The 26,175-nt window shown below is 42.9% G+C and overlaps 1 protein-coding gene across 1 annotated transcript in view; it reads left to right on the top strand.

Annotated features, from left to right (window-relative positions):
* Positions 1–1,437: 1,437 nt before the first annotated feature.
* The window catches only part of GCM1 (glial cells missing transcription factor 1), a 39,409-nt gene continuing 14,671 nt past the window's right edge, over positions 1,438–26,175 (top strand). Inside the window, exons 1-2 of the mRNA XM_028511051.2 lie at positions 1,438–1,533; positions 23,715–23,916. Coding sequence (XP_028366852.1) covers positions 23,842–23,916 — 75 coding nt within the window. The 5' untranslated portion in view covers positions 1,438–1,533; positions 23,715–23,841. The remainder of the gene's footprint in view (positions 1,534–23,714; positions 23,917–26,175) is intronic.

Genomic DNA, 26,175 nt, shown 5'->3' with positions numbered 1-26,175 from the left:
TTAGAGCTCACTCCACCCTGCAAGCTCCATGCCATAATTTTAGTTATTTAGTAATCTATTTGATTACTAAATATAATCATGACTCTTAGCAAAGTTATATTTTAGATCTAATTCTCTTCCTAACTTGTCTTAGGTTAGCCAACTTTGAACGGAATATTTTAGCAAAAATATTCTATCGATCCACTGTGGACTGACGTAAAGACATTTGCTAAAGATCTGATTCAATTACTACCTTTCCCATCAGGTAGAGTGGGCCAGAACCTAGTTCTTAGATTACTACCCATTTATTTTACCAGATGAATATTTAACTATACTTAGTGAACGCTTAACTAGGCGGAGCAGCAGGGCTGTGGTTGTAGCCTTTAGTGACTCACGTTTTGAAAAACAGAGCGACACCCCAGGATCATGGCTCCTGCTGCTTTGGTGGAGCCTCGCGGTGGCTGATGGAACTGCACCGACATCTCTTCCAAGGCTGATCCCTGAACAGGGCCGAGTTTCGAGTTAGGCACTGTTAGTAAGAGTTCCAGGCTCATTTTCTTGCATAGGGCAACTGGGGAAACAACCCGGGACCTACATTGGAAAGCACTTAAATTCTTTTTCAGAATTTCTGTATTTAACAATTCCAAGGAGCCCTTTAAATGCAATTATCTTGGGCAGGAAGAGCAATTCAGTCTAAATGGCCCTGAGCCCGTACCCTCTCATTGCTTTGGGTTATGTGGCTGCCTCTGGTTCTTTCTGTCTAAAACAACCAAGCTTCTGAGGGATCTCCAGGCCCAGAAGAATGTCCCATCTACCCTTTTTTACATTGCATTGTTAATGCAATGGCAATGCTTACTTGGCTAACTGCGGCATATGATTTTTAAAAATGCATCACACAAATATCATGACATTGATGCTTCTTGTGTTTAATTATTAACTTGTAGAGATTCTGCAGCTTTAATATGGATTTTAAATGATAATTAACGGTGACATGAAACTCTCCCTCTTCCCTCTCTTTACAAATCTTCGGGCCAAAGGCAGACAGACCAACAATTGGAGGCAGGGGTGTGCCTTTCGCGCAATTTGGTTTTCAATTTACCGGGGTTCCCAATGTCCCTCCTCCAAAGCTTCTGATGCAAATCTGAGGGCTTTCCAGTTGCGGAAGTGGGAGGAGCTTGAGTTTTGAGTTGAAAAGCCCAGGAATGAGAGGTAGTAGCTTTTTTTCCCGGTTTTCTCTCAGAGGTAAAGATAATCTTGATTTGGAGGTAGTGGTTGGTTCTCCTGAAGGCAAAAGACAGTGCATGCTAAATAATGTTTAGATATTTTCAAAACAAAGAAAGGCTCTCTGAGATCATCAGCCTCTACTGGTCTAGGGAATTTCATCTGTCCAAATTATTTAGGTAACATTTTCCCTCTATCTTCCCCATCTTCCTCCACTCTTTTTTAATTCTACATTACTTTCGGGTGCCCAAAACCTCCAATTGGGCCTCACCAAGTTCATCGCGATTCTGTTCAACCACAACTGCATCAAGGAAACCGTTAAATCTGATCAAAGTAAGTGGTTTGTTAAATGTTTACTTCTTCATGTACTTTTTCCAGTCCTCATCCGAGGATATGTTTATTGATTTTAGGGATGGGGTTGGGGGTGGAGAGAGACCTCGATGTGAGAGAGAAACCTCAGTGGGTTGTCTCCCATTCGCTGCTCCCTGCATCCCCAACCGACGAACGTGCCCTGATCGGGGATGGAAACTGCAACCTTTTTGGGGGACGATGCTCCAACCAACTGAGCCACCCAGCAAGGGTCCTTCATGTATTTTATAATGATTCGTACCTATTTAAATCATTTTAAGTGCATGTTACTTAAGTTTTTAAAATATTTATTGATTGATTTTTTTAGAGAGAGGAAGGAAAGAAGAGAGAGGGAGAGAGAAAGACAGATTTGTTGTTCCACTTATTTATGCACTCATTGGTTGCTTCTTGTATGTGGCCTGACCTGGGATTCAATCCACAACTTTGGCGGGTGAGGACGATGCTTTCACCAACTGAACTACCCAGCCAGGGATAGTGTTATTTTAAATGAGCGAACAAATGGAAACTCCTCTTTCTTTGTGGTTATTTTGGGAAGTTCCACTTTGATGTACAGAAGTTTGCTTTACTCCTGAACTCCAAGAGTGCATCTTTGGTGCCAGTGAACTCGTCATTCCTCCTCTTCTCACCAACAGGAGCACTGGGGCAGCCATGTAGGGAAAAAACAAAAAACAAAAAAACAAAAATAAACCCCACTATTTGTGGGGTTGAAAAAAGACCGAGATCCTCAATTTCACTTTTTAACTTAACAACCTGTGATTTGCATAAGTTACTTACACTTTTTAAGGGTTGTGTCGGTACAGGTTGTTAAAAGGTAAACTGGAGCATGTCAAAAATTTGAAGAGTTTATTTGAGCAAAAATCAAACTAAATCAGGGAGCACCAAGGTAAGTAGTCAGGAGTGTGATCTGTTGGCAGGAGCCAGGCGAGAGACTCCCACAGAGAAGGTGCTAAGCCCGAGAAGTAAATTAGTTGCCTGGCTACAGCTTGAAGCCTACTTAGATGCTCGTGGTTGTTTATATTTAGGTTTTGATTTCTTAACCTTAAAGCATTACGGGCCTTGGGCTTCAGTTTGCTCGGGCAGGCCCGCAAAGCATTACAGACTCTTCTGTCTACTGGCTTCCTTGTTCAATTAATTTAACAAGGTAAGATGGAGATAATACATAACTCTCAAGGTCAGTGAAAAACTAAAACAAAAAATGAAGGCAAATTCATCTAGCAAGTAGATATTCAACGTGTTCCTTCAACAAATATTTATCGAGCACTTTTAGTTTCAAACACTTGGAACTCAACAACCGAAGTGAACAAAGCAGACAAAAATATTGCCCTGTGGAGCTAATATTCTAGTAACCTGCACTGTGGGCGTGACACATTAGAGACGAATAAGGCAATGTCATACAGCAGAGCAGGGCTGAGGGGTCAGGGGTCAAGGTCACAATGAAAAAAAGACAGCTCAGATTTGAAGGTGACAGAGGTTACCCAGGCACCTATATAGGGAAAAGCCTTCCAGGTAGAGGGAACAGACAGTGCAAAGTGGGCATGGGCCTGCCTTGTCCCAGAATCAGGCAGCAGGTGTGTGTTGTACCGAGTGAACTAGGGGGAAGTGACAGGAGATAGGTCAGAGAGGTGAGGGGTCGGGGAGCAGAAAGCCAGATGAGGGAGAGCCTTGTAGACCACAAATGGACTTGGCTTTTGCTCTGATTTCTGTTTCAAAGGGTTTCTCTGACTGCTAGGTGGAGAACATATCAGATGAGGGAGGATGTGGGGAGAACTGTTGGAGGGAATGGCAGTACTCTAGGTGACAGAAGATGAGGTGAGGTAAGGTCAGTGAGAAATGCTCAGTTGCTAGCTAATTGTGAACAGAGCCAGCAGAATTTCTGGACAGGCTCTAGGCAGAATGTGAGAGAAAAGACAGTGGTCAGGAATGGTTATGAGGACTTCAGCCTGAAAGGAAGGGTGCATGGACAGAGGGCAGATAGGTTGGGTGTGAGAGGAACCTGGAGTTTAGCTTGGGACCAATGTTTGGACAGGAAGGTTGGTTCTGCAGTGTCTATTAGATGCTCACATGTGATGCCAGGGAGGCAGCTGGGTAATGTGGCAGGGACCTCAGGAGAGAGGCCTGGGCTGGAGTATAAACCTGGGAATCACGAGAGAAGGGATTTCATGCTGTCGGGCTGAAGGAGAGAGCAGGAATAGGAGAGTAGGTCCTGGGGCCCTGTTGTGATAAGAGGAGAAAAAGAGGAACAAGAAGAGGCTATGAGGAAGCATCCAGTAGGTAGGAGAAAAATCAAGGGGGTGTGGTGTCTCAGAAGACAAGTAAGGAAAGAGCTTATGGACTGAGAGAGATCCACAGTGTCACATGCAGCCTATGGATCAGGTAAGACAAGGAGGAGAACTGGCAGATGCTTTTAGCCTGGCGGGGCCTTAGGTAGTGAATGCAAGAGTTTCTCTAGAGGGATGGGGGTTGGTTCAGAGAAATCTGGGGAAGAACTGTGGCCCTCAACTGCAGATTACCCTTGGGGGATTTTGCTGCAAATGAGAGCAGTAACTGGCGGGGACAGAGGGAAGAGAACAAGGAAGAAGTGTTAGCTTGAGATTGGAGAAACAGCTGCTGGTACACTAGCAGGAGTAACTGAGCAGCAGGGAAAGGCTGATGGTGCAGAATTGGGTAGAATGAGTAGAGCCATGTTCCTGATTGAGTAGGGGAGAGGAGATGGATGAAGTGATTTAGGACTGGAGCCCAGGTAGACGAGGGGTCAGCGAACTGTTTCTGTAAAGGACTGGTAGCAGACCCGAAGGTTTCAGCCACAACCATCCTGCTGCGGCGCTAAGACCACCATAGACAATGCCTAAATGGACGGGCATGGCTGTGATCCAATAACGCTGCATTTAGGCCCACTAAAATTTTTATTTTATATAAGTTTTACATGTTGCAGAAAAAAATGTGTGTTTTATTCCCCGCCGCCCAACCCATTTAAAAAGAAAAAACCCTCCTTAAGTGGCAGGCGGTGCAGAAGTGAGCCGCCCACCGCTCACAGATTTGGGTAGATTTGCAGCACAAGGCTAGTTTGCTGGTCCCAAATTCAGGTAACAGGCAAGGAGTTAGCCTTTATGGATACGAATACATTGGATATACGTGGTGAAAGGAATCTGGGAATTCTCCTGAGTGCTCAGATTCTCTCAGTAAAGTAGGACCATGAGGATGAGGATGTGAGAGAAGGTGTGGAAGATTTGAGGGGAGAGCCAAGGCATGACATACAGAGCATGCTCGGACTAGGAGTGCAGGAGCAGAACGATCCACCACACAGCATGAGGACAGCTGCTGAGGTTTACAGACTTCAATTTGAAGTGAGCTCTGCTCAGGGGTGGGGTTGTGCTTTTCTCCAGCTGCAGTCAGCGGCACGGATGGGGTTGCAGGGTTGTTGGAAAGTTGGGTTTGAAGGTGTGGGGTGGAGTGGGGAGAAGTGTTGGAGAGGGCTACCAGGAAGGGTGAGAGAAACTGAATCCTTGACCTTGGATTATGAGCAGTTATGTAGCTACTGGTTATGACAAAGTTGAGGGTTCAAACATTGAGATGAGTCAGTGGCACTGGGCAGAAGACTGGTTTTTCCAAGATCATAGGAAGCAAGGAATGCAAGGAATTGACCATTTGGAAGTATTACACATGTCTACAGCATATTTATAATGCCACAGGTTGACTGAAATAACAGGATGCTAATCATGAATCCAGGGGTCCAGCACTGTGCAGGGACATGAAATAAGATGAATCAAGAGCATTCCAGAGCAGAGTGACATAGAAAATTCAGAGTGATTAGAACCAGATCAGAGAGGCCCCAGAGTGTTAAGAAATTTAGGAGGACAGGTTTAATATCCCTCCCCTCCCCTGTGAAGTAGCAAAATGAATGAAATCAGTAAACCTCATCCCATTTGACATACCTGAACATCAAGACATTTTAAATACTTGAAGTTCATTCTGTTATGTCATATAAACTGCAATTGAGTAAATTGCAGTTAGTTTTTTTAAAGCTTTCATAATCTTCTTGTTATTTTAAAAATGAAAGTAATTTAGAAAATACGTTAAGGTTGCCTGGAACAAGTGAGTAAAATCAAACTGAATAAAGAGGAAGGGTGAGCCCTTAAAACATACATGAGATCCCTGTGGTTGCCCCTGTGAGGTTGGCAGGGTTAGGAGGAGCCTCTGGGCCTGGGAAGGGCAGGGTGACTGGAGAAGTTCAGGCCCTTTAGGGGAAGGAGGAAGCAAGCAAACATTGTCTGCTAATGCCTGTCTCTGCACCTCTTCTGTACACTCACATTACTGCCCTTCCCTTCGTGAATACACACAGGTTGTAACTGGGATTTGGAAACAAATCGGAAGGCAAAGGAGACGTAAAGGGGGCTTTAGAGTTGCCTGGTTTTCAAATTACAGCCCACCCTGCAAAGATGCTGTCTGCAATATGTGGCCATTTCTTAATAAAAAGTGAGCTCTGTCTTGTTATCCAATCAAAAATGGAAATGGCTAGGTGATTTGCATATCTATGATGTAACAAGTTCTGGGAAATACTGCAGAGTCATTAGAGAAGCAACAAACCTACTGTGTCTACAGAGATCCTTACTGGGGTCTGGATAGCAAAGTTTTAGTGAAAGGAGGTGGGAGATTGGTTACAAACCCCCTAACCTAACTCCGGAGACTAAGCTCAAGAAGAGAGAGTAGGAGTTTGTGCATAGCTGTGTGGTCAATTCCCAGCAGAGCTCCTGGCACACATAAGAGACCAATAAATACTGAATGAGCCCTGGCTGGTGTAGCTCAGTGGATTGAGCTCAGGCCTGCGAACCAAATGGTCGCCAGTTCAATTCCCAGTTAGGGCACAAGCCTGGGTTGTGGGCCAGGTCCCCAGTGTTAGGGGCAGGCAAGAGGCAACCACACATTGATGTTTCTCTCCCCCTCTCTCTCCCTCCCTTCCTCTCTCTCTAAAAATAAATAAATAAAGTCTTTAGTAAATAAATAGATACTGAATGAATAAATGAATACAGAACAAGGAAAGAAAACACTTGGAATCTCCTAGGCTACCTTTGGCCATTTAGCTAGATGTGTGGCCTGGGGCAAGTTCATTAGCATCTCTGAGTCTCAGTTTCCTCATCTAAATAAGAAGACTAATTTTGGCCAACACCTCCCAGCCTCTTGCAAAAATGAAATGAGATAGTGGGTAACATTGAAGAACAGTGGTTTTTGTTATGGACAGGAAAAGAGATGGGGACAGTCACAGTGCAGGGAGCAGATTTTTAGAAACATCTTGAAAATTTAAATGGGTGGTGGTGGGTGCGGACTTTAAAATTTTTGGAAATCCTGGAACCTAGGGAAAATTTTCCAAGTGAAGCTAAAGAAGTTATTTACTTTCTATTACATGTCAACTGACATACAAGACAGTTTAATATGCATTATCTGGAAAAATTCTTCTGGATGGGCAAGCCTAAAAATATGTGTGTGTGTGTGTGTGTGTATGCAAAATATTAAACAGAAGCAGGCAAAGAGTAGATATGACTTCAAACCCCACAATCTGATGTCAAAACCCATATTATTTCTTCTACATAAAATTTAGTTAATTCGGTCTCTATTGATTCCCCCCCCCACACACACACATACACATACACACACACCTTGTCACTCCTCTTGGCTCGGAGCTGCTGGAGGAATCCAGACCTGCCTGGAGCACATGGAGCCATGTCCTTAGTCTGATCCCTGCGTTACAGCTCCCCACAGCCATCCACACAGTGGACACTCAGGAAATGCTTGCAGCCTTGAACTTAGACGTACCTTTTATGGCAATGATTGCCAACAGATGAAATAGCCCCCATTTCAGTCACTCCAAAGACTGCTGTTGCACTCTTTGAGACACTGGCTCCAAGTCCTGACCTGAACACCCTAGTGGGAAGATAGATTTCTGGTCTCATTAACTCATTCAGTCAAGAAACATTTACTGAGTGACTACTATGTACCGGGCAGTGTGGTAAATGCTGGAAACATATCACAGACCAAAATAGGCACCTGCTCTTGTGGAGCTTATCATCTCAGGTGAGAAAGTGAGGAATACGTAATGAATATATGATCTTTCAGAGGTGGTAAGTGCTCAGGAGGAAGATTTCAAGCAGGTAAAAGGCATTGGGAATGTCAGAATGAGAAGTGTGGTGGTTTCAGTTTAAGTTGGCATGGTCATGTAAGCAAAAAGGAGGAGGTGAAAAAGGCATCTATGAGGTTATCGGGGTTGGGCAGAGGGAACAAGCTGTGCAAAGGTCCTGGGGCACAAAGCCTGCCCAATGGAATAGACTGTGAGTCAGGAGGGGGTGGGGTGCTCAGACAGGAGGCCAATCACAGATGTGGGCTCCTGTTGCACAGCATCCTCCAGCCACAAGTGGCTGTCAAGCTCCCGACACATGACTAGTCCAAATGGAGATGAGTGGCATGACTAAATGACACACATTTCAAAGACTTTGAATGTAAACAAGGATATAAAATTTCTCCATTTTCACATGGATTCCACATTGAAATGGTAGTAGTTTAGAGGTACTCTATTAAATAAAATATACAACCAAAATTTATTTCACCTTTTTCTTTTCGCTTTTTAAATTATGGCTACCAGGAAATTTAAGTCTCAGATGGCTCCTATTTATTTCTGTTAGCTGGTGTTGGTCTAGAGCCTTGTACATCTTTCTAAGGACTTTGGCTGTTATTCTAATTGAAACGGGGAGCCCTCAGAGAGTTGAGAGTTGAGGAGTTACATGATCTGGCTTTTAAAAAAAGGATTCCTGTGGCTGCTGCACTGAGATGAAATTGTGAGTTCCTGCTGAAAGCAGGGAGACCAGTCAGGAGGTTATTTCCATAATTCGGGCAGAGATGATGGTGGCTTAGCTCAGGGTGGTGGAGTGGAGATGGTGAGGTGTGGCTGGAGTCTGGGTATACTTTGAATGTGGAGCCTACAAGATTTCCTGCAGAATTAGACATGGAATATGAGGGAAAGGAAAGAGTCAAAAGTGTCTGCATCCCAGCCACTGTACCTCAGTTGGCTGGGTGTGGTCCCAGTGAGGGCACAGGCCTGGGTTGCACATTGGGTCCCCCATACAGAAGGGAGCCAGTCATGTTTCTCTTGCATCGATGTTTCTCTCCCTCTCCTCATCCCTTCCTTCCCCTCTCTCTAAAATCAAAAATAAAAATAAAATTTAGAAAACACCTGCAAACACCTGCAAACACTTGCCTAAGAAACTGGAAGCGTGGGGCTGCCATCAGGAAGACTGTGGGTGGGGCAGTGGGTCAGGATATCATTGCAGCTGTCCATTCGGTGTTCCCAGGTGGGTGTTGAGTGGACATGGCAGAGTGCGGTGCTTGGAGAAGTCTGAGCTGGAGGTGCATGTTTGGGAATTGTAGTATCTAAGTAGTATCTAAAGACATGACACTGGAGGAGCTCACTAAGGGAGGGAGATTGCATTTAGAAAAAAATTCAGGGACTGAGTTTAAGAAAAAGAGATTGTAGCGGAAAGGTAGAATCAGCAAAGAACTAAGGAGGGAGGATGTAAAGCCAGATGATAGTTATAAATGTGTTTCTAGGAGAAGCGATACATCAACTGTGTCAAGTGCTTTCTGTAGCTGAGGTTAAGATGAGGACAGACAGCTGACTCTTGGATTTAGGTGATGGTGGAGGTCAAGAGGAGCTTCTTTGGAAGGAAGGTCCGAGCAGAAATCAGATAGCAAGCAGTAGGTTTCACCTAGAATGGCAGGACAGGCTTTGGAGACAGCAAGCATCCGTGAGTATGAAAAACTTCAGCAATTTCACCAGAAAAGGAAGGAGAGAGATGAGGCCACAGATGACAGGTAATTGGGGTGAAGGAGAATTATAGATAATGACGGGATGGATAATAGCAGGTTCCTGTGTTAACAAGAACAGCAGAGTAGAGAGAGGAAAGTGAATGGTATCGGGGAAAGGTGGAAAATTGCTGGGGCCCTGTACTGGTAGTGATGAGAGGGGGTTCCTGGAGCACACAGGCAGGCTCGCCCTCAGGACCCAGGACACTTCCTCTCCAGTAACCATCAGCAGTGCCACCCACCAGGGTGCGGATGTTGGGGGGACATCGAGGCAGTTCCATTCTGGCTGCTTCCTTTTCTCAGTGGAGTGGGAAGCAAGCCCTTTAGCACAGTGTGGGGCATGGGAGCTCTGTAGAGTGAGTTCAAACTATAAAATAGTTATAGAGGAGAGGGAGTGAGAGAGAAAGCACTGGGGGAAAACAGGGTAATTAAAGGCCTGCACCCTTAATATTTATGGACACGTGTTTAAACTGAGAGCAGTCAGCACTGCGTTCTTCTCCAGCCCCTTTTGTGGCAAGGGACCAGGAACGGGGTTAACAGAGTAGAATGCTTGGGGGCTGTGCTACCTGCCAAGGTGTTGGTGTATTCAAATGAGAGATCTTATTCATTGGCCTTAGAGTTGACTTGTTCAAATAAGTATTTGTTGACTGCTCACTGTGATCACAGCAGCAATGTAATAAAAATGAATTGGCCTTGCTTGCACAGCCATGCACACTCTTCCGCTCCCAGCCTCACCCGACTCCCCACGCCCCCCAAACCCCCTCCGCCCCCTAACCCCTCTCCGGCTCGACCTGCAGGAACCAGGCAAAAGATAAGGCAAGGCTGCCACCTTCTGGCCAGTGGCTTCTACTGCAAATGTGCTAGGCCCACGTTTGCAGCTAGTTTTTCACTGTCCCTCTGGGTTAGCGGGCCAATGACCTGGTCAGTTGCTCTCAACATTTATCTTTGTTTCTGAATGATATGTTTCTATTGTATTTTTCATTTATCTGTTTTAGATATTACTAGTTCATTTCCCTTTCCCCAAATAATTATACAAATATTTTTGGCTCGTCATTGGCAGGCATTTGCAGCACGTTGGGAAATGTTTCCCATTGCTGAGGTACATGTCTTTGTTTTTCCTGGACTGAATAATTGCCCATTTTTTCACTTGTCTAGTTTTCTATGTACCCATAATTAATTTACTTTACTGAATCTGCCACACACTGATCAATAATATTTTTCATACTTGCAAAAGCATTCCTTCTCGATTTTCCCTGTAGAGCTCTGTATTAGTTAGCATTCTCCAAACAGAACTAATAAGATGTGGATGTATACACAAAAAGAGATTTTGTTTTAAGGAACTGGATCACATGATCATGGGGACTGGCAAATCAAAATCTGCAGGGTAGGCCAGCAGGCTGGAGACCCGGGAGTTGGCTTTTGCAGCTCAAAACTGAAGAGAGTCTGGACACAACACCCTGTTCCTCAGGGCACATCACTGTCTTTTCTCCTGAGACCTTCACAGAGGCCCGCCTGTGTTATGGAGGGTAATCTGCTTTCCTCAAAGTCTCCTGATTTAAATGTTAATCTCACCTAAAAAATAACAGCACAGACACATCTAGACTGGTGTTTGACCAAACATCTAGGGATCTTTGCCTAGCCAAGTTGACACACAGACACACACACAGTTTAACCATCACAGTCTCTCTCCCAGAATCCTCTGTTTATGAGTATGGCCTTCCGCTCACCTGCCCTGCTGGAACTTCCATGCACCGTCATCCTGGAATTCTTTCTTCTCATTCAACTACCCTTATTTTGGTGGAGCATATATCCTCTGAGGCTTCTAGTACACAGGAAGTAACATTTTAAAGTCCTTGCGTGCTTTAAAATATTCTTCCCTCACATTTGACTAATGTGACTCACCTAGAATTCTGCTTTGAGATGTTTCTCGATATTTTGGAAGTGTTAGGCCATCAGCTTCTGGTTTTCTGGAGTGGGTACTTTTGAACAATTCAGCAAAATTCTGATTTTCCATCTTTGCATGTAACCAGCTCTTTTATTTCTGTTTATTTGTTTCTCTCGGCTCCTGATGTCCTGAACCTTCAGAGATGTGTAAGGACAGGACTTGTTTCATCTACAATGTTGAACACTCAGTAGAACTTTCAGTCTGTAGCCTCGTATCTTTCAATTCTGGGAAAACTTCTGGTATCATTTTGTGATTTTTCTCTTTTACACTTCCAATTAGTTCTCTTTCTGGCAGCTTTTAATTGTAGTTGGGTGAACTTTCCAGTCTGAGCTTCTATTTCCTGTTTTCACTCTCTTCGACTTCTGGTTTAACTTTCTCGTTGGTAGGTTTTCCTGATGTCAATTTCCTACTTTAAAAAAAAAAGATTTTATTTATTTTCAGAGAAAGAGGAAAGGAAGGAGAAAGAGAGGGAGAGAAATGTCGACATGAGAGAGAAATGTCAATCTGTTGCTTCTCATATGCACCCTGACCGGGGACCAAACTGGCAACCCAGGCTTGCACTCTGACAGGGAATCAAACCAATGGGCTTTTACTTTGTGGAACAATGTCCAACCTCCTGAGCCACACAGGTCAGGGCTCAATTTTCCACCATTTATAATTTTTTTATTTTGACTGTTATAATTTCACAGAGCCCTTTTTAATGTAGTTCGTTTGTTTTTTCTGTGGCATCTTGGTTATTCCACCCTCAGGGACTTCAATGGCATAAAGTGTCTTTCTGCACTCTGCTCCCCCCAAGGCTTGGTTAATCTGTTGGTTGATTTTTAAATCTCTCTCTCTTTCATGTCGGGGGCTTTCCCCAAATGTGTAGTCATCCTTAACTATTTTTTAATATTTAAGAGTGAGATCATTGTTTTTTTTAAGATTTACTTATTTCTTTTTAGAGAGGGGGAAGGGGGGGATGAAGAGAGGGAGAGAAGCATCAATGTGTGGTTGCCTCTCATGCGCCCCTCAGCTGGGAACCTGGCCCTCAACACAGGCATGTGCCCTGACTGGGAATCCAACCAGCGACTCTTTGGTTTGCAGGCCGGCACTCAATCCACTGAGCCACACCAGCCAGGGCAGTTCACTTTTTTTTAAAAAAGCTAATTTGAAACTCTACATGTGTAGGTGTAGGTTAAGGTCTTCACTGCTGAATTCTATTTTAGGGGATCGATCGTTGGCGGTTCTTTTTCTTATGGAATCCCAAACTATTTGCACTTCTTTTTTCTAAAGCTTTTCATTTTTTTCAGAAAAGAAAGGTCATCTATTTCCTACAGCCAGAGTGATATCCAAGCAGAAACCTCATTGCTGACCTTCTGAGGGCAGGGTGGGGAAAAGGGCCAAGGTCTCCAATAGTTAATTCGTAGATTTTTATCAATCATGCTAATTTCAGCTTGGCATTCATCCCAACCTTTCCTTGTCCTTTATGTCCCCAGATTCCAAATTGCTCCAAGTCCAAAGTTTTGGTTATTTCCTTTCCCAAGAGTATGAATATCAGCAGTCCTGTTAGTTGGGAGGACCCTTGTCTGATGAGTGAGTGGGTGGGGAGAATGACCCAGCTGCTCAGCACCCAGACATTCCACCAATGCCTTTGCCTCACTCGAGCCTGGCCTTTCCTGGTCCCCGGGGACTCCGGGCACTAAGCCTGCGAGCCGCTGGCTTGCCTGTCTTCAGTAGCTACCTCCACTTACATGGGAACATTCTTCCCTTCATAGATTGGTTCCCCTGATGTCTACTTTGTTTTCCAAAAATTCCTTGAAATCTGTGCCCTCCTTGTCTCTGTCTCTGTTTTTAAAGAAATTTTTGCCCTAACACCATTTTAAATGTTTTTTAAACTCAGTTACTCTGGTGAGTTTGGGGAAGAAGGAGAAATAAATACCTCTGGGCAATCTGCCATTTTAACTAGAAGTTTTAAATGGGCAAGTTTTGATGGGAGACAGGAGAAACAAGCAGAGAATGAGGCATTATCTGGGGCTCAGATGGAGCCACGTAGAGCTGGGCCTATGGGGCATTTTGAGGGGACGAGTCCCTAGGCTGAGGGACCTGGGAAAGCCACAGTCTGAGGGTGTGCAGAGAAGACACCAGAACAGGCCAGAGCACTCATGGGGCAGCTACTGTGACCACTTCATAACTTCACTCTAAGTGGTCCTGCTTGGGCAAACCATAACACATGGAATCAACTTCATGCTTCCTTTTTCTAAACCAAGATGAGGATCAGAGAGTGAAGCTCCTCCTACGCAACCTGTACAACCCTGCCTTGCCCAGTCACTTTCGCTGATATCTGCTCACTGTCACTGCTCCTCTAAGAGAACTTGAGATCATTTCACTATTACCTAAACGTGTGTTTATAGGCCTAACCGTACATAGACACATGTTCATATTGAAAATAATATTCACTGTCCTGGAAAACTGTCATTTAAAGTCATAAGATTAACAGGACCTTGATGTTATCGAGCACATATTTCTGGGCCTCTGTGCAATTGCACTTAGGAAGTGACTTAAATGCTCACTCACAGCTATGGCAGATGGTGTGGACAGAGGGCCAGGGCTGGAGTTGGTATTATAACACCTGGTAGTGTCCCCAGTCCCATTTTGCCTGGTGACAAGCTCGTGGCTGAGATTCTTAGCTTCTTCATTTATGAAACTGCACAAATAGTTGTTCTATCTCGTAAGATTGCTATAGAATCAAATGTGGTCATTCACATGAAATTATTTCATTAATTGTCCACTACACTGGTGTATTCAAAGGTAAGTGAATGGAATGATCCAGACATTTTGTTATACGTTATATGGAATGTGGAGTTAAATGTAGTATATTCCCTGATCTTATCATGTAGAGAAATCTGACTTTCTTTAACACTGGAATTTGCTTCTCAATCGTGGAATAAATAAGTGCCTACTTCTCTGATTCATGTCTACTGCCATTAGCTCTATTTTGCCTTTTTCTTTGCTTATATAGAGTTTCTCTAATCTTTAACTGAGGGCTTGAAAAGCTTAAATGCAGTGGAAACAACCCAAAGGTCCACAGGCACATGAGTGAATAAACAAAATGTGTTCCATACATGCAATGGAACATTGTTTCTCCTAAAAAAGAAAGGAGATGCTGACACCTGCTTCAACATGGATGCCCCTTGAGAACATGATGCTGAGTGGAATAAACCACTCACAAAGGACAAATGTTGTGTGATGTCACTTCTGTGGAGCACAAAGCAGAAGGGGGTTGCCAGGACTGGGAGGAAACGGGAATCATTCCACAGGCACACAGTCTTGGGGGCGGATGGTGGTTACGGTCGCACAACAATGTGACTGTACTTAGTGCCACTGGACTGTACACTTAAAATGGTGAAAATGGTAAATTTTACATCTTGTAGATTTTACCACAATAAAAAAAATAGGGGAAAGAAAGCAGCTGAAGTGCATTGTACCTGTGTAAACCCAGTAGCACACCAGCAATAAAACCAGATGCGCGCGATCCTTTGGAGTGGTGTGCGCCTGCCGCCCAACAGCAGGGGCCCATCCACTTGGGGGGCTCGTCACATCGCAATGTTGAACTGAGAACAAATTGTTCTCAAGGCTGACTTTTCTGAGCACAGTTTGAAGGCGATATTTAAAAAGACAGTGGAAATGGATATCAATAAACACAAGTTCCAAATATTATGTTAAAGAAAAAGAGCTCCTATAAATTATAGGAGGTAAAGCCCACTTGATCTGAATCGGGTTCCCAGCCTTCTTTCTACATGACTGGGATGTTTCTGGTAAGTGAAGCCTTCCCACTAGCAGGGACCTTGGGCAATCATCTGGCCCAGCCCATCCCTTCAGGCAGGTGAGATATCATTCCATTTGGGAGGCATTCTGGGTGCCAGAGAGGTAAAGAAAATTGTCTCAGGTCACACAATAAGCAGACAAGTGTCCAGAACTCAGGGCTTCTGCCTCCCAAGACCTCTGTGTCCCTTCCTGCTATGTCATGTTGTGCTTTATGTAACTTCTCTGGGTCTCCATTCTTCTACCAAATTCAAGAGTTAAAATACTAACCATTATAATTGTCGTGTAGAAATTCTTTGCGTGTTCCAGGCTGCTGCTTATCTGGGAAAAGGTAGGTGGTTCAAAAGCTTTTACAGAGTTGTCGTGTGGTTACTTGGATTCCAGTCTGGATTCAGAGTCTAAAGGCAGGAATCTGAGCATGTGATGTGGGATGAACTGGTTCACCTCTCTGAATGTCAGATGCCTCATCTGTTCAAAAACATGCCCAAGTCACAGTGTTTTTGTGAGAATCAGAGAGATATGTTTGTGAATGTATTTTGAATAATGTAAAGAAAATGGTTTTCCAAGTGCAGTCCAGGGAGCTTTGGGGGTGTAGCCCAGACACTTTTAGGGGGTTTACCAGATCAGAACTATTTTCATGATAATGCAAAGGTACCATTTGCCTCCCCTCAAGGTAGATCTTCACAGTATGCAGTGGGGTTCCAGGGCTTGTGTGCCATGTGACATTGTAACAGATGGAATGTGGAAGCAGGTGGAAGATTTCCACATGTTTTCTATTAGGTTAGATTATTAAAGAGATTTGCAAGATTGCTAAACAAATGGACTCTTTTCATTTTTGTTTTGATGATACAATTATTTTTCATAAAATGTTATGTTAAAATGTAATGGGTTATTGCTATTAATTTAAGGGAATAGTTTAAATTTTTCAGGTTTAATTTCTAATATGGTAAATATTGACAAACCACACAAACAAAAGTTCTTTGAGATTCTCATTATTTTTCTAAGAGTGTGAAAACTTATCCTGAGATTCAAAAGTTAACAACTGCTGCTATAAAGTAGTTTTCACTTTACATCATTGACTTTTTAAAAAAAAAATTATCACATGATAAAAAGGATGTATCCTCCTTATGGAAACTTTAGAAAATTATAGATAAATTTAAAAAGAAATAAATATTATTAATGATCCCATCATAAAAGAACAACTGTTACCATTTTCACCAGTATTCTCTAATATTTATAGTCATATGAGATATTTACAGTCTGTGACTTCGCCCAGCTTCAGAGTTTAAACGGCAGTGGCCTGAAGCATTTAGGCTGTAATTACCTGGCCCTTGGACTCACCTGGCGGGATCTCCGCCCAGCCCCTGTTATCACTGGTCCTGTCTTCTTCAGGGGGCCTCCCATACCTGCTCGCCACTGAGTCTCTCCCGGTCCCGCGGATGTCACCGTTTTCTTCCTCTCCTGCTCTGCGCTCTTCACTGTCTGGTAGCTGCTGAAGTCGCTGTGCTGGTCACGCATCTCTGAAGGGCTATCCGGCACCTCCACCTTCCCTGGGTGGCTCCGCTGCTGCCGAACCCGCTGGAGCAGTCGGGCAGCCAAAGTGGTGGGTGCTGGGTCCGCAGGAATCAGTCCCGGGTGCCAGAAAGGCTTGCTGTGGGCAGGGCCTCCCTCCTCAAAGGGTATTTTGTCTTATGAGCGTTGGGCATGTGTAGATTTACTGAAATATCTTTTTCTATATTACCTTCCCTTCCTACAATTCCCACTGTCTTTCTAGTCCTGAGGGATGAGTTCCTGAAGCCTGGAGACGGAGCAGCTTGCACCCTGAGAGGTCAGGATCGCCAGAAACCGTCTTCCGCTGAGGACCAGTGTTCTTGGACTTGGTGCTGGATTGCAGAGGTTCGCAAACTTTGGGTCTCGGGACCAGCTTTCACTCTTGAAAAGTCACGAGAACCTTCATCAGCTTTTGTTTATGTGGTTATGTCTATTAACATTTACCATAATAGAAATTAGGGCTGAGAAGTTCTAGATATATTTATTAATTCATCTAAAATAACAGTAATAACTCTTTACATTTTAATATTTTAATTTAAAGTGACCATAAACCATATTTGTATTAAAATAATCATAAAATTTTTATTTTTTTATTAAAAATGGGGATACCTCTCATTCCATGGAAATGGTGAGATCATAATTCAGCTTTATTTGATCTGTAGTTCTTAAATTTTAAAAAAATGGTCTTGATTTCCTAATTTGCAAAATTAGTTGAGAAACAGAATCATTTTCTCAATTCTGATTTTACCCACATTGTTACTTATCAACATGCAGAGCACCCAATTTCTTGCTTTTTAGCAAAAAAAAGATAGTAAAATATTTCTAGGAAATTGGAAACAATCTGCCACTATGAATTTGAGAATTCATTTTTTTCCTTTTTTAGGCAGTTGATACTTGGGTTCATGGTGTGATTCTGACATTATATGTCCAGTGCATATGTCAGTCATAGTTTCCATTGGTAACACAGATTTCAAGTCTCATAATTAAAGTAAATAATTGTAAATTACACAGGATTTTTTAAGGAGCCCCATGATGTCCGAGGACTTCTGTCCGTGGCCCTCTCTGGACACGTGGAAAAGTGGGGGCAGGAGGCTATGGTCGACATTGTGACTCGGGTTGTTGTTGACATTTATTGCCTGGGAATGCAGTGGTTGGGACAGTCCTGCATACAGAAGAAATATTTTTCTTAAAGTGCCTGAAGCATCACTACAGATGAAAGGAACCAGAATGATCTCAGTAGACAGGCCCCAGAGCGACGGGGAATGTTAAGAGCAGAGATATTGAGAAATCCAGGCCTCGGTGGTTAAGGTCAGACACCAAGCAAAAGGGCCTCCAGCCACTTACCTGGCTTTGGGGGCAGGATTTCTGTCTTCAGGAAGCAGACAGAGACTGGAAAAAGTGATGTGGAGCTCCGATTTTCACAGGGGCAGTGGGAAAAGCTCCAGGTCCGGAACCGCATCGGGCAGTCCGTGCAGGACTGTGGCCGAGTGCTCATCTCTGAGTTCTACCCCAGCTCTGCCACCTGCATGCTGCGAGACATCATTTCTCTGAGCCTTGGAAACGGGGTATAATAAGAATAACGTTTACCTCATAGGGATGCTGTAAGGATCAAGTGTTTATCACGGCACTTGCCACACCGTAAGTGTTCAATTGAGGAAAGCTGCTGTGATTAGTGTTGTTATTAATTACAATAATAGAGATCTAATTTGAAGAAAATGCGTAAGACATTAGGACCTAGCTTTAAGAAAACAGAAGTACTGTTGGCAGTTGGAATATCTGCTCAATCTTGTCACAGCTCATTCAGACTGGGGACAGAAGTCCTCAGTTCCCTCCCCTGTCAGAGTAGATATTGGGACAGGGTAGATTTGACGTTGCAGCTGGGACTCCAACAGGTCATTCTGTGAGGAAGAGGATCATGGAAGATCACAGACTTTGCCATGAGGGAACTATCAGCTCAGCTAGGGAGCCAGGAATAAAACTTATAAATAGTTAAAAGCAATAGCATGTACAGTCATATTATAGTTATACAAAGTAATACCTCTGTTCGGTAGTATATGTAGGGGAAAACAAAACTCTAAAAGGACATATCCAAAATGTTAATAGTGGGAAGACCATGACTTTTTTATTTTATTTTTTAAGATTTATTGATTGATTTTTAGAGAGGGGAAAATGGGGGGAAGAGAGGGAGAGAAGCAGCAAGCAGTGTGTGGCTGCCTCTTGAGCACCCCCGACTGGGGACCGAGCCCACAACCTGGGCATGTGCCCTGGGAATCCAGCAGGTGACCCCTTGGTTTGCAGGCTGGTGCTCAATCCAAGGAGCCAAATCAGCCAGGGTAAGACTATGAATTGTTTTAAAAGATCATAAATTTATTTTATAGTTAGAAAAAAATGTTAGTTCTAACTGATATAAGATAGCATATATTTCAGAGTGAAGAGTTCTGGAACAACACAGAAGTGAGAAATCATGTGTTGTAGAATAACCTGGGAAGGTCTCGTAAGGAGGTGGCATGTGGGGACTTCCTAAAGGAGGGGTAGGGTTTAGATATATGGGTGGAAGAAGACATTCTAGAGAGAGGACCTAAAGCAAGTGGGTAATCATGACAGATGGGTGTGCCCATTATCAATTTACTGCCTCCTGGCTCTCAAATCCACTCTTTGCCCTGTTTTGTGATTCTGGAGCTGGATACTTTAGACATTCCTCTTTTTCTTTTTCTGGGTTGCACAGCGTTAGGCTTTGTCCCACTCCGGTATATTTGGGGGATGGAGAGAGAACCTCCTGATCAAGAGAGGGACTGCAAAGAACAGACCCACGTTAGTCAGACAAAGCACACAAAAGTCATGTGGAATCTTTAACTCCAGTGAGACATTTTTCACTGCATATTCTACTAATAAGCACATTTCATCTGCAAAATAATTAGTTTTTCCTCAGTAGAAGACTTCAAACTAACTTTCTTCAGTTATAAATCCCCTTTAAGCAGTTATAATTAGAAACTAGCACATTATTTCTCATGGGGGAGGAAATTCAGTTTATGCAGAACTTTTTGAATACTGTTTACATGATAGAATTTAATCCGTGTACGGTGAGACAGGAGTTCCTTACGGAGGACAGGAAAGAGTGAGATTGTTAAACACAAGGTTCACTTAAGGCCTGAAACACTGGTGGGAAATTTTCTCAGCACTGCAGAAGGTCTCTCAGGGCCAGCCAGCACAACCTGTGAAGCCTCCCAAGTATTTTGCCTCCTGGCCTGCTCATTCTTTCCTCTGCAGCCTATCTCAATGTGGTCTGCACCTTCCTGGCGGGTACGACTTCGTGTGCTGCTGTGCACACCACACTTTCCATACCTCTTTACCTTTTCCCATGAGATTGCCACAAACTGGAACACACTTTTCCACTTCCTGATGCCTTGACAAATGTCCATTTGTCCTTTAAAGGGCCGATCAGGCATCATTTTTGTGAAAGAAGTTTCGCCTGATCCTCTTGCCTCCAGATTAATAATTTCCCCTTCTGCATTCCTTCTAGGCTGCCTCTATTCTATACATCAAGTTATCTTGGCTTATTTAGTATCTTTTCTCATCTTTTCCCCTACTGAACTTTTTAAAATTAATTTTTAAGTTTTTTCAATTGCAGTTTACATTCAGTATTATTTTGTGTTACTTTCAGGTATACAGCATATTGATTAGAGAATTATATACTTTACAAAGTGTACCCCCTGATATTTCCAGTCCCTAACTGGTAGACTAAATACTAAATACTTTTTTTCTAAATACTTGCCCAAGTACATATTTATTGATTTTAGAGAGAGAGGAAGGGAGAGAGAGAGAGAGAGAAGGAAACTTCAAAGCGAGATAGAAACATTGATAGGTTACCTCCTGTACACACCCCAATCAGGGATCAAACCTCCAATCTTTTGTTGTACCGGCAGGCAGATGCTCCAACCATCTGAGCCATTCAGCCTAGACTAGACTGAACTTTTTTTTTCTTTTTAGACTGAATTTCTTAATGGCTCTAATTGTCCCTGTATTTCCAGAGCCTAGTAGACTGCCTGGAAAATAGCAGATGAACTGAAGTGATCAGGGCTGTGCCCAGACTACTGAACTGAGGACTTCTCTGGAAGGGAGAATTATATTGGGGGAGAGGGGTTGCAACACTCAGAATTACTGGAACATTCATTGTTAGGGGTAGGTTAGCATTTTGGTGCTTCTGGTTTATGAGCCATTTGCTACCTGATACCTACTCCAGTAAATTCCATCAGAGCAACGTCTGTCTGTCCTCCATGAGTGTGTGTGTTGCGCACAGGCAGGGCTAAATGGTGGGAGAATTAGAATCTACTGTAAATTCTGCCTTGGGCCTGACCTGTGACATTACCAGAAGGCAAACATCTGTGCTTCCTCTCGAGGTTCTCAATGTCTGTTTTAGTTAAAATGCCTATTCGCATGAAGGAGGGGAAAGTTCAGAGGAACACGATAGAATATTCATCACATTGCTGGCATTCTGAGAATTGGGTTGGTTAAGTGGCTCCCCCTTTGCTCTTACCTACCCTGAGCCGGGAGCATCTAGATTTTGATTGGACTATTGCCAGAGCTCATTAGCATAATGTACCTTGACCTGGATTAGGGAACAGCAACTTCTGCCTAGAAAATGACCAGAACCTGCTGGGACTTGAACCAGAGGTGAGGTTTTTATAACGCAGCATTGTCTACATCTCCATAAGAAGTCACAAGGGAAGGAAGCCAGAAATCCTGAGGAGCGGCAAATCTAAGGGATGTGGTAAGGGCCACCCCATTCTTACAGGTTTCCATTTGTTTTAGTGGGGTTTGTTTGGGGAGGGTGGTTTTGGTAGAAATGATGGAAATTGAATGCACTTTGGCCTGAGTTGCTTTAAAATAAGAAAGTCTTGACAAATTTAGATTTTAATCCTGGAGGAAAGCTGAGTTTATTTATGTCTTACAGGCTGCAAAAACACTCTTTTCTTCTTTTCTATGTTGTTATCCTTCAGGGAAATATTAATGTTCATTTATTTGGCAAAAATTTATATCAGAAAAAATTTAAAAACAATGTAATTATTCTGCAGCAAGATATTTGATTCTTCTCTCCATTTAAAAACAAAAGAATAATGTCCATGTTAGCTAAGCTTAAAATAATGTTTTTCATTTTAGAAAATGTAAATCTTCTTATTTAAGTATTTTTTTGGTTTGTTTTAATTTTTAGAAAAAAATATTAACCTATCCCAATTAGCTATAACAAATTCTAGACTACTTAAGTTACTTTTGTTAATGTTCAAAGAGGTAAGTACATAAAACTGTTGTGATCACATTTTCACTTGGTATTTGTGTTTAATAGACTTGTTACCAAAGTCTTCTAAATTAAAGTCAGTCAGTAGCATCATTCCTTAATTAACTCGATGTTTATCTTCCAAACATAGAATTCGATTTAAAAGTCATGGGGATTTAATTTCGTGTGTCAGTGTTTGAAGTGGGAAGCAGGGACTTCACGTTCTTTGAGTCTGTGAACGATAGGTGAGAGGTGGATGTGGGTAGGTGGGGTAAGGAGGCCTCTTCACCTCTGTGTAGCTTGTTATTGAATGGCCAGACTTCATTTATGTGTTCACGTCAGCCGTCTTCTATATCCATACACTCGGTGACTGACGAATGTTAGGGTTATATAAAGTCACACAGCTGAGGAAGAGAGCATATGGCACTGTTAATCTAACTTGTAGTTTGAGTTTACTATTGAATAGTTCTACATTAATATCATCATGTCCCTTGTTCTTACAAGAGCACTGGCAAATGGTAATGAGACAGTATTTTTGATCTGTGGAGAGGAATGCATGCATGCAGAGAGCTGACTTAAGTTATACTCCGATTTTTGACTGCACGCGGTGCTGGCACCTTTAACCTTCACGTTGTTCAGGGGTCAGCTGTGCCTGTAAACCTGTGCCACTTCACATTCTACTACCAAGCACATTTCATCTGCAAAATGATTAGTTTTTTCTCAAAAGAACAATTCAAACCAACTTTATTTCTTAATTTGTAAATCTCCTTTAATTATAATTAGAAACTAGAGCAGTATTTCAGGGAGTGGGGGAGGGGAGAAATGCAACTTGCATCAAAATTTTGAATATCTATTGTTTACATAATACAATTTAATCGAAGTAAAGTGAGAGAGAATTTTCTCGTGGGGGACAGGAAAGTGCTACTGCTAAAAATGAAGTCAGAACGTCTTGAAGAGTGCTTCAGTTTAAATGACTGAAAACACTACTTTAGAGCTATAGTTCTCATGCAGTCCCTCCCCTCACCCCAGGAAAACTTGGGCCATGTCTCCAGACGTGTTTGGTTGTCACAACAAAGAGGGCTGGTTTGCTACTAGCACCTAAAGGGCAGAGACCAAAGATGCCGTGAAACAATGCATGAGATAACCCCCCGTGACAAAAAATCATCATGTCCAAGATATCGATAATGCTGAGGTTTTAGAGGAATCTCATGTGAGCATATCATTTGATAATATGTGAAGATACAAAATGCACACTGGACTTATTGAGGAGGCCAAAATTAATCTCCAATTAATCTAGCAATTTAGATTTTAAAAATGCCATAAAGACACATCTGGTTGCAATGTTCCCCTCCTGTAACTCCATCCACACCTTAGCTAATTTATGAAGGTGTTTCCGTGGAAAGAACTCCAAGCCAGTCTTCCCTCTCAAACACAGGTATATTTATGGGGGAAAGGTCCTAACCACTGGCTACAGGTGACAGCCACTTGCGCTAAGGCCTTCACAACCTGGGTTCAGCAAGGAGAAAGGCAGCTGAAACCCAGAGGTTCTTACAGTGATCACTAAACTTCTGATTCCCAATGGTCAGGCTTTATTTCAGCAAGACCCCTACCGGCTTCTACATTTTACTCCTGTTTGTGTGTTGGTGACTGCAAAAATGTCGATAAAATGTTTTTCAGTTAGACAAGCACTGATTTTTATCTCTTTAATTATTATCATTTATTTTTCAGAATCAGAAAACAGTCTCCCAGTGTAAGCTGCTTGAGTGGACTCATCCATTCATATTAAGAGCAAAAGTCTTAAGTACTCCTGAGGGGAGTTGCATAGACGGAAATCGGTGGGTGACCTGACTTTATCATGGAACCTGAGGAATTTGGTTCTGAGGACAAGGGAATATTAAGCTGGGATATTAATGATATAAAACTGCCACAGGTATGTACTTGCTATAAGAATGTGCCTTCATTACAAGGTAGGGTGGGGCTAAAGTAGGTTTACAGTTGTTCCTGTGGAAAACAATATAATGGTTAGCCTTGGCTGGTGTGGCTCATTGGATTGCCGGCATGAGAACCAAAGGGTCACCAGTTAAACTGCGGACCAGGTCCCTGGAAGAGGGTTCACAAGAGCCAACCACACATAGATGTTTCCCTTCCTCCCTCCCTTCCTCCCTTTCTGTCTCTAAAAATAAATAAATAAAATATAAAAAAAGTTGCCCTGGCTGGTGTAGCTCAGTGGATTGAGCACAGGCTGCGAACCAAAGTGTCACAGGTTTGATTCCCAGTCAGGACACATGCCTGGGTTGCAGACCACAGCCCCCAGCAACCATACATTAATGTTTCTCTCTCTCTCTCTCTCTCTCTCTCTCTCTCTCTCTCTCTCTCTTTCTCCCTCCCTTCCCTCTCTAAAAATAAATAAATAAAATCTTTAAAAAAATCTTTAAAAAGTAAAAAAAGAGAAAATAATGCAATAATTAATAAATAGTAATACAAGAATAAACTCTGTTTTCATGTACTCACAACTATAAACCTACTTTTGCCCCACCCTGTATTTGGCTATGAAGCCTTAACTATTGACTTGCTAAGACTTGGAAGGAAATTGATGGGGGTCCCAACTGGGTAAACTCCTCTCCTCCAGAGCTTCCGCTAGACATCCCACTGAGGAATTTTAAAAGATGTCAAAACCTGTGATTTGAGTGAGTCTTTACTTAGCAGACCCACCCCCACTCCTCTACCCACCCTCGTTCCAGACTGCAGCACGGAAAATGCTTTGTCCCTGCTCCTTCAAAACTGGCTTGGCTCAGGTTGCTCCTCCCATCCTGGCTAGCTGAAAGAATGAAGTCCATGATAATGTATTTGCCCATAGATTAACTCTTCATAATGCACATGCTCCTATACAACTATATTTGCTGTAGACGTGGCTTTGAATTAAATCTGTATCTGGAAGGTCCAAGTGACAGAGCTCGTGTGGGACACGGCATGCTCCTCCAGATCTCGTAAACAGCACACACACACACTGGGCTGCTTTCCAGCTGTGGAACAGCTTTCATTTTATGTTTTCTTGCCCTTCATTTTTGGCAATTGACTTTTTAAGCCCTAATTTAGTGGAAAACATTAATTGTTTAAAACTGACTTCCTTAACCTCTCTCTCTGGTATCTGAAGGATGCTTCACTGAAAGTTGTTCGAAAAGGGTGACTAAGAAAGCTAAGACTGGGGACCACCTCTACCAAGTACTAAAAAGTTTGAGCCAGTCTGCCTAATTCTGGGGAACAAGTAATTTGAATTAGCCCAAGCAGTGGAGAGGGAATGGAGAGTCCACAGTCTTGATTTATAACCATTCCAGATTTTCACTCTGATGAAAGCTTCCAGATCATTCCAAATTTTACTCTAATTTTCTTTAGTTTCTCTTTATGTGTAAGTCTTCAAAATTTTTTTCCTTTTGTTTCTTTTTTTAAATATTTTATTTATTTATTTTTAGAGAATGAGGAAGGGAAGGAGAAAGAAAGGGAGAGAAAAACCAGTGTGCGAGAGAAGCATCTGTTGCCTCTCGCACACCACCAGCCGTGGACCTTGCCTGCTACCCAGGCATGTGCCCCGACCAGGAACCAAACCAGAGACCTTTAGGTTTGTGGTATGACACCGAACCCACTGAGCCATGCTGGTCAGGGTTCTCTTGTTTCTCTTCAAATCCCCCCTTACATTCTCTCTTGGTAGGTCTTGGAAAAGTGATGGATACTAACTGTGCCCTACTTTCCATTCATTCCAGGATGATTAAATCACAGCTAAATCATAATGTCTGTTTCAGGGATTCGTGTTTGTAGTTGCTCGTCATTGGTTTATGGTTGTTGTAGCTGTTTTAGGGGGAATTTTAAGGTAAATTTTAATTACTCCTGGCTCAAGGACCTGTATTTCTGCCTGTTCCTAATTTCATGATTGTAATTCCCAAATATAAGCTCGGCATCCTCAAAATCAAGAATTGAAGTAAGCAGGTCCACAAATGATTTTCAAGTGTCACACCCCAGAGCAGGAGTTGTAGTGGGGTCTGAGAGTCCCCTGCAATGACAGGGAGAACTGGATACTAACATCTACTGTTTCAGGAGCAGAGGGTCCATACCCATCAGATCTGTAGACGAAAGAAAGAAAGAGGAGGGAGTCTCGGGGCTCATGAAAGTGCATGTTCCAACATGAGTTCCCAAA

This window comes from Phyllostomus discolor, chromosome 4 (assembly GCF_004126475.2).
Source record: "Phyllostomus discolor isolate MPI-MPIP mPhyDis1 chromosome 4, mPhyDis1.pri.v3, whole genome shotgun sequence".
Lineage (NCBI taxonomy): Eukaryota > Metazoa > Chordata > Mammalia > Chiroptera > Phyllostomidae > Phyllostomus > Phyllostomus discolor.
The sequence above is the reverse complement of the archived record's forward strand: the minus strand, read 5'-3'. Positions and strand labels throughout refer to the sequence as shown.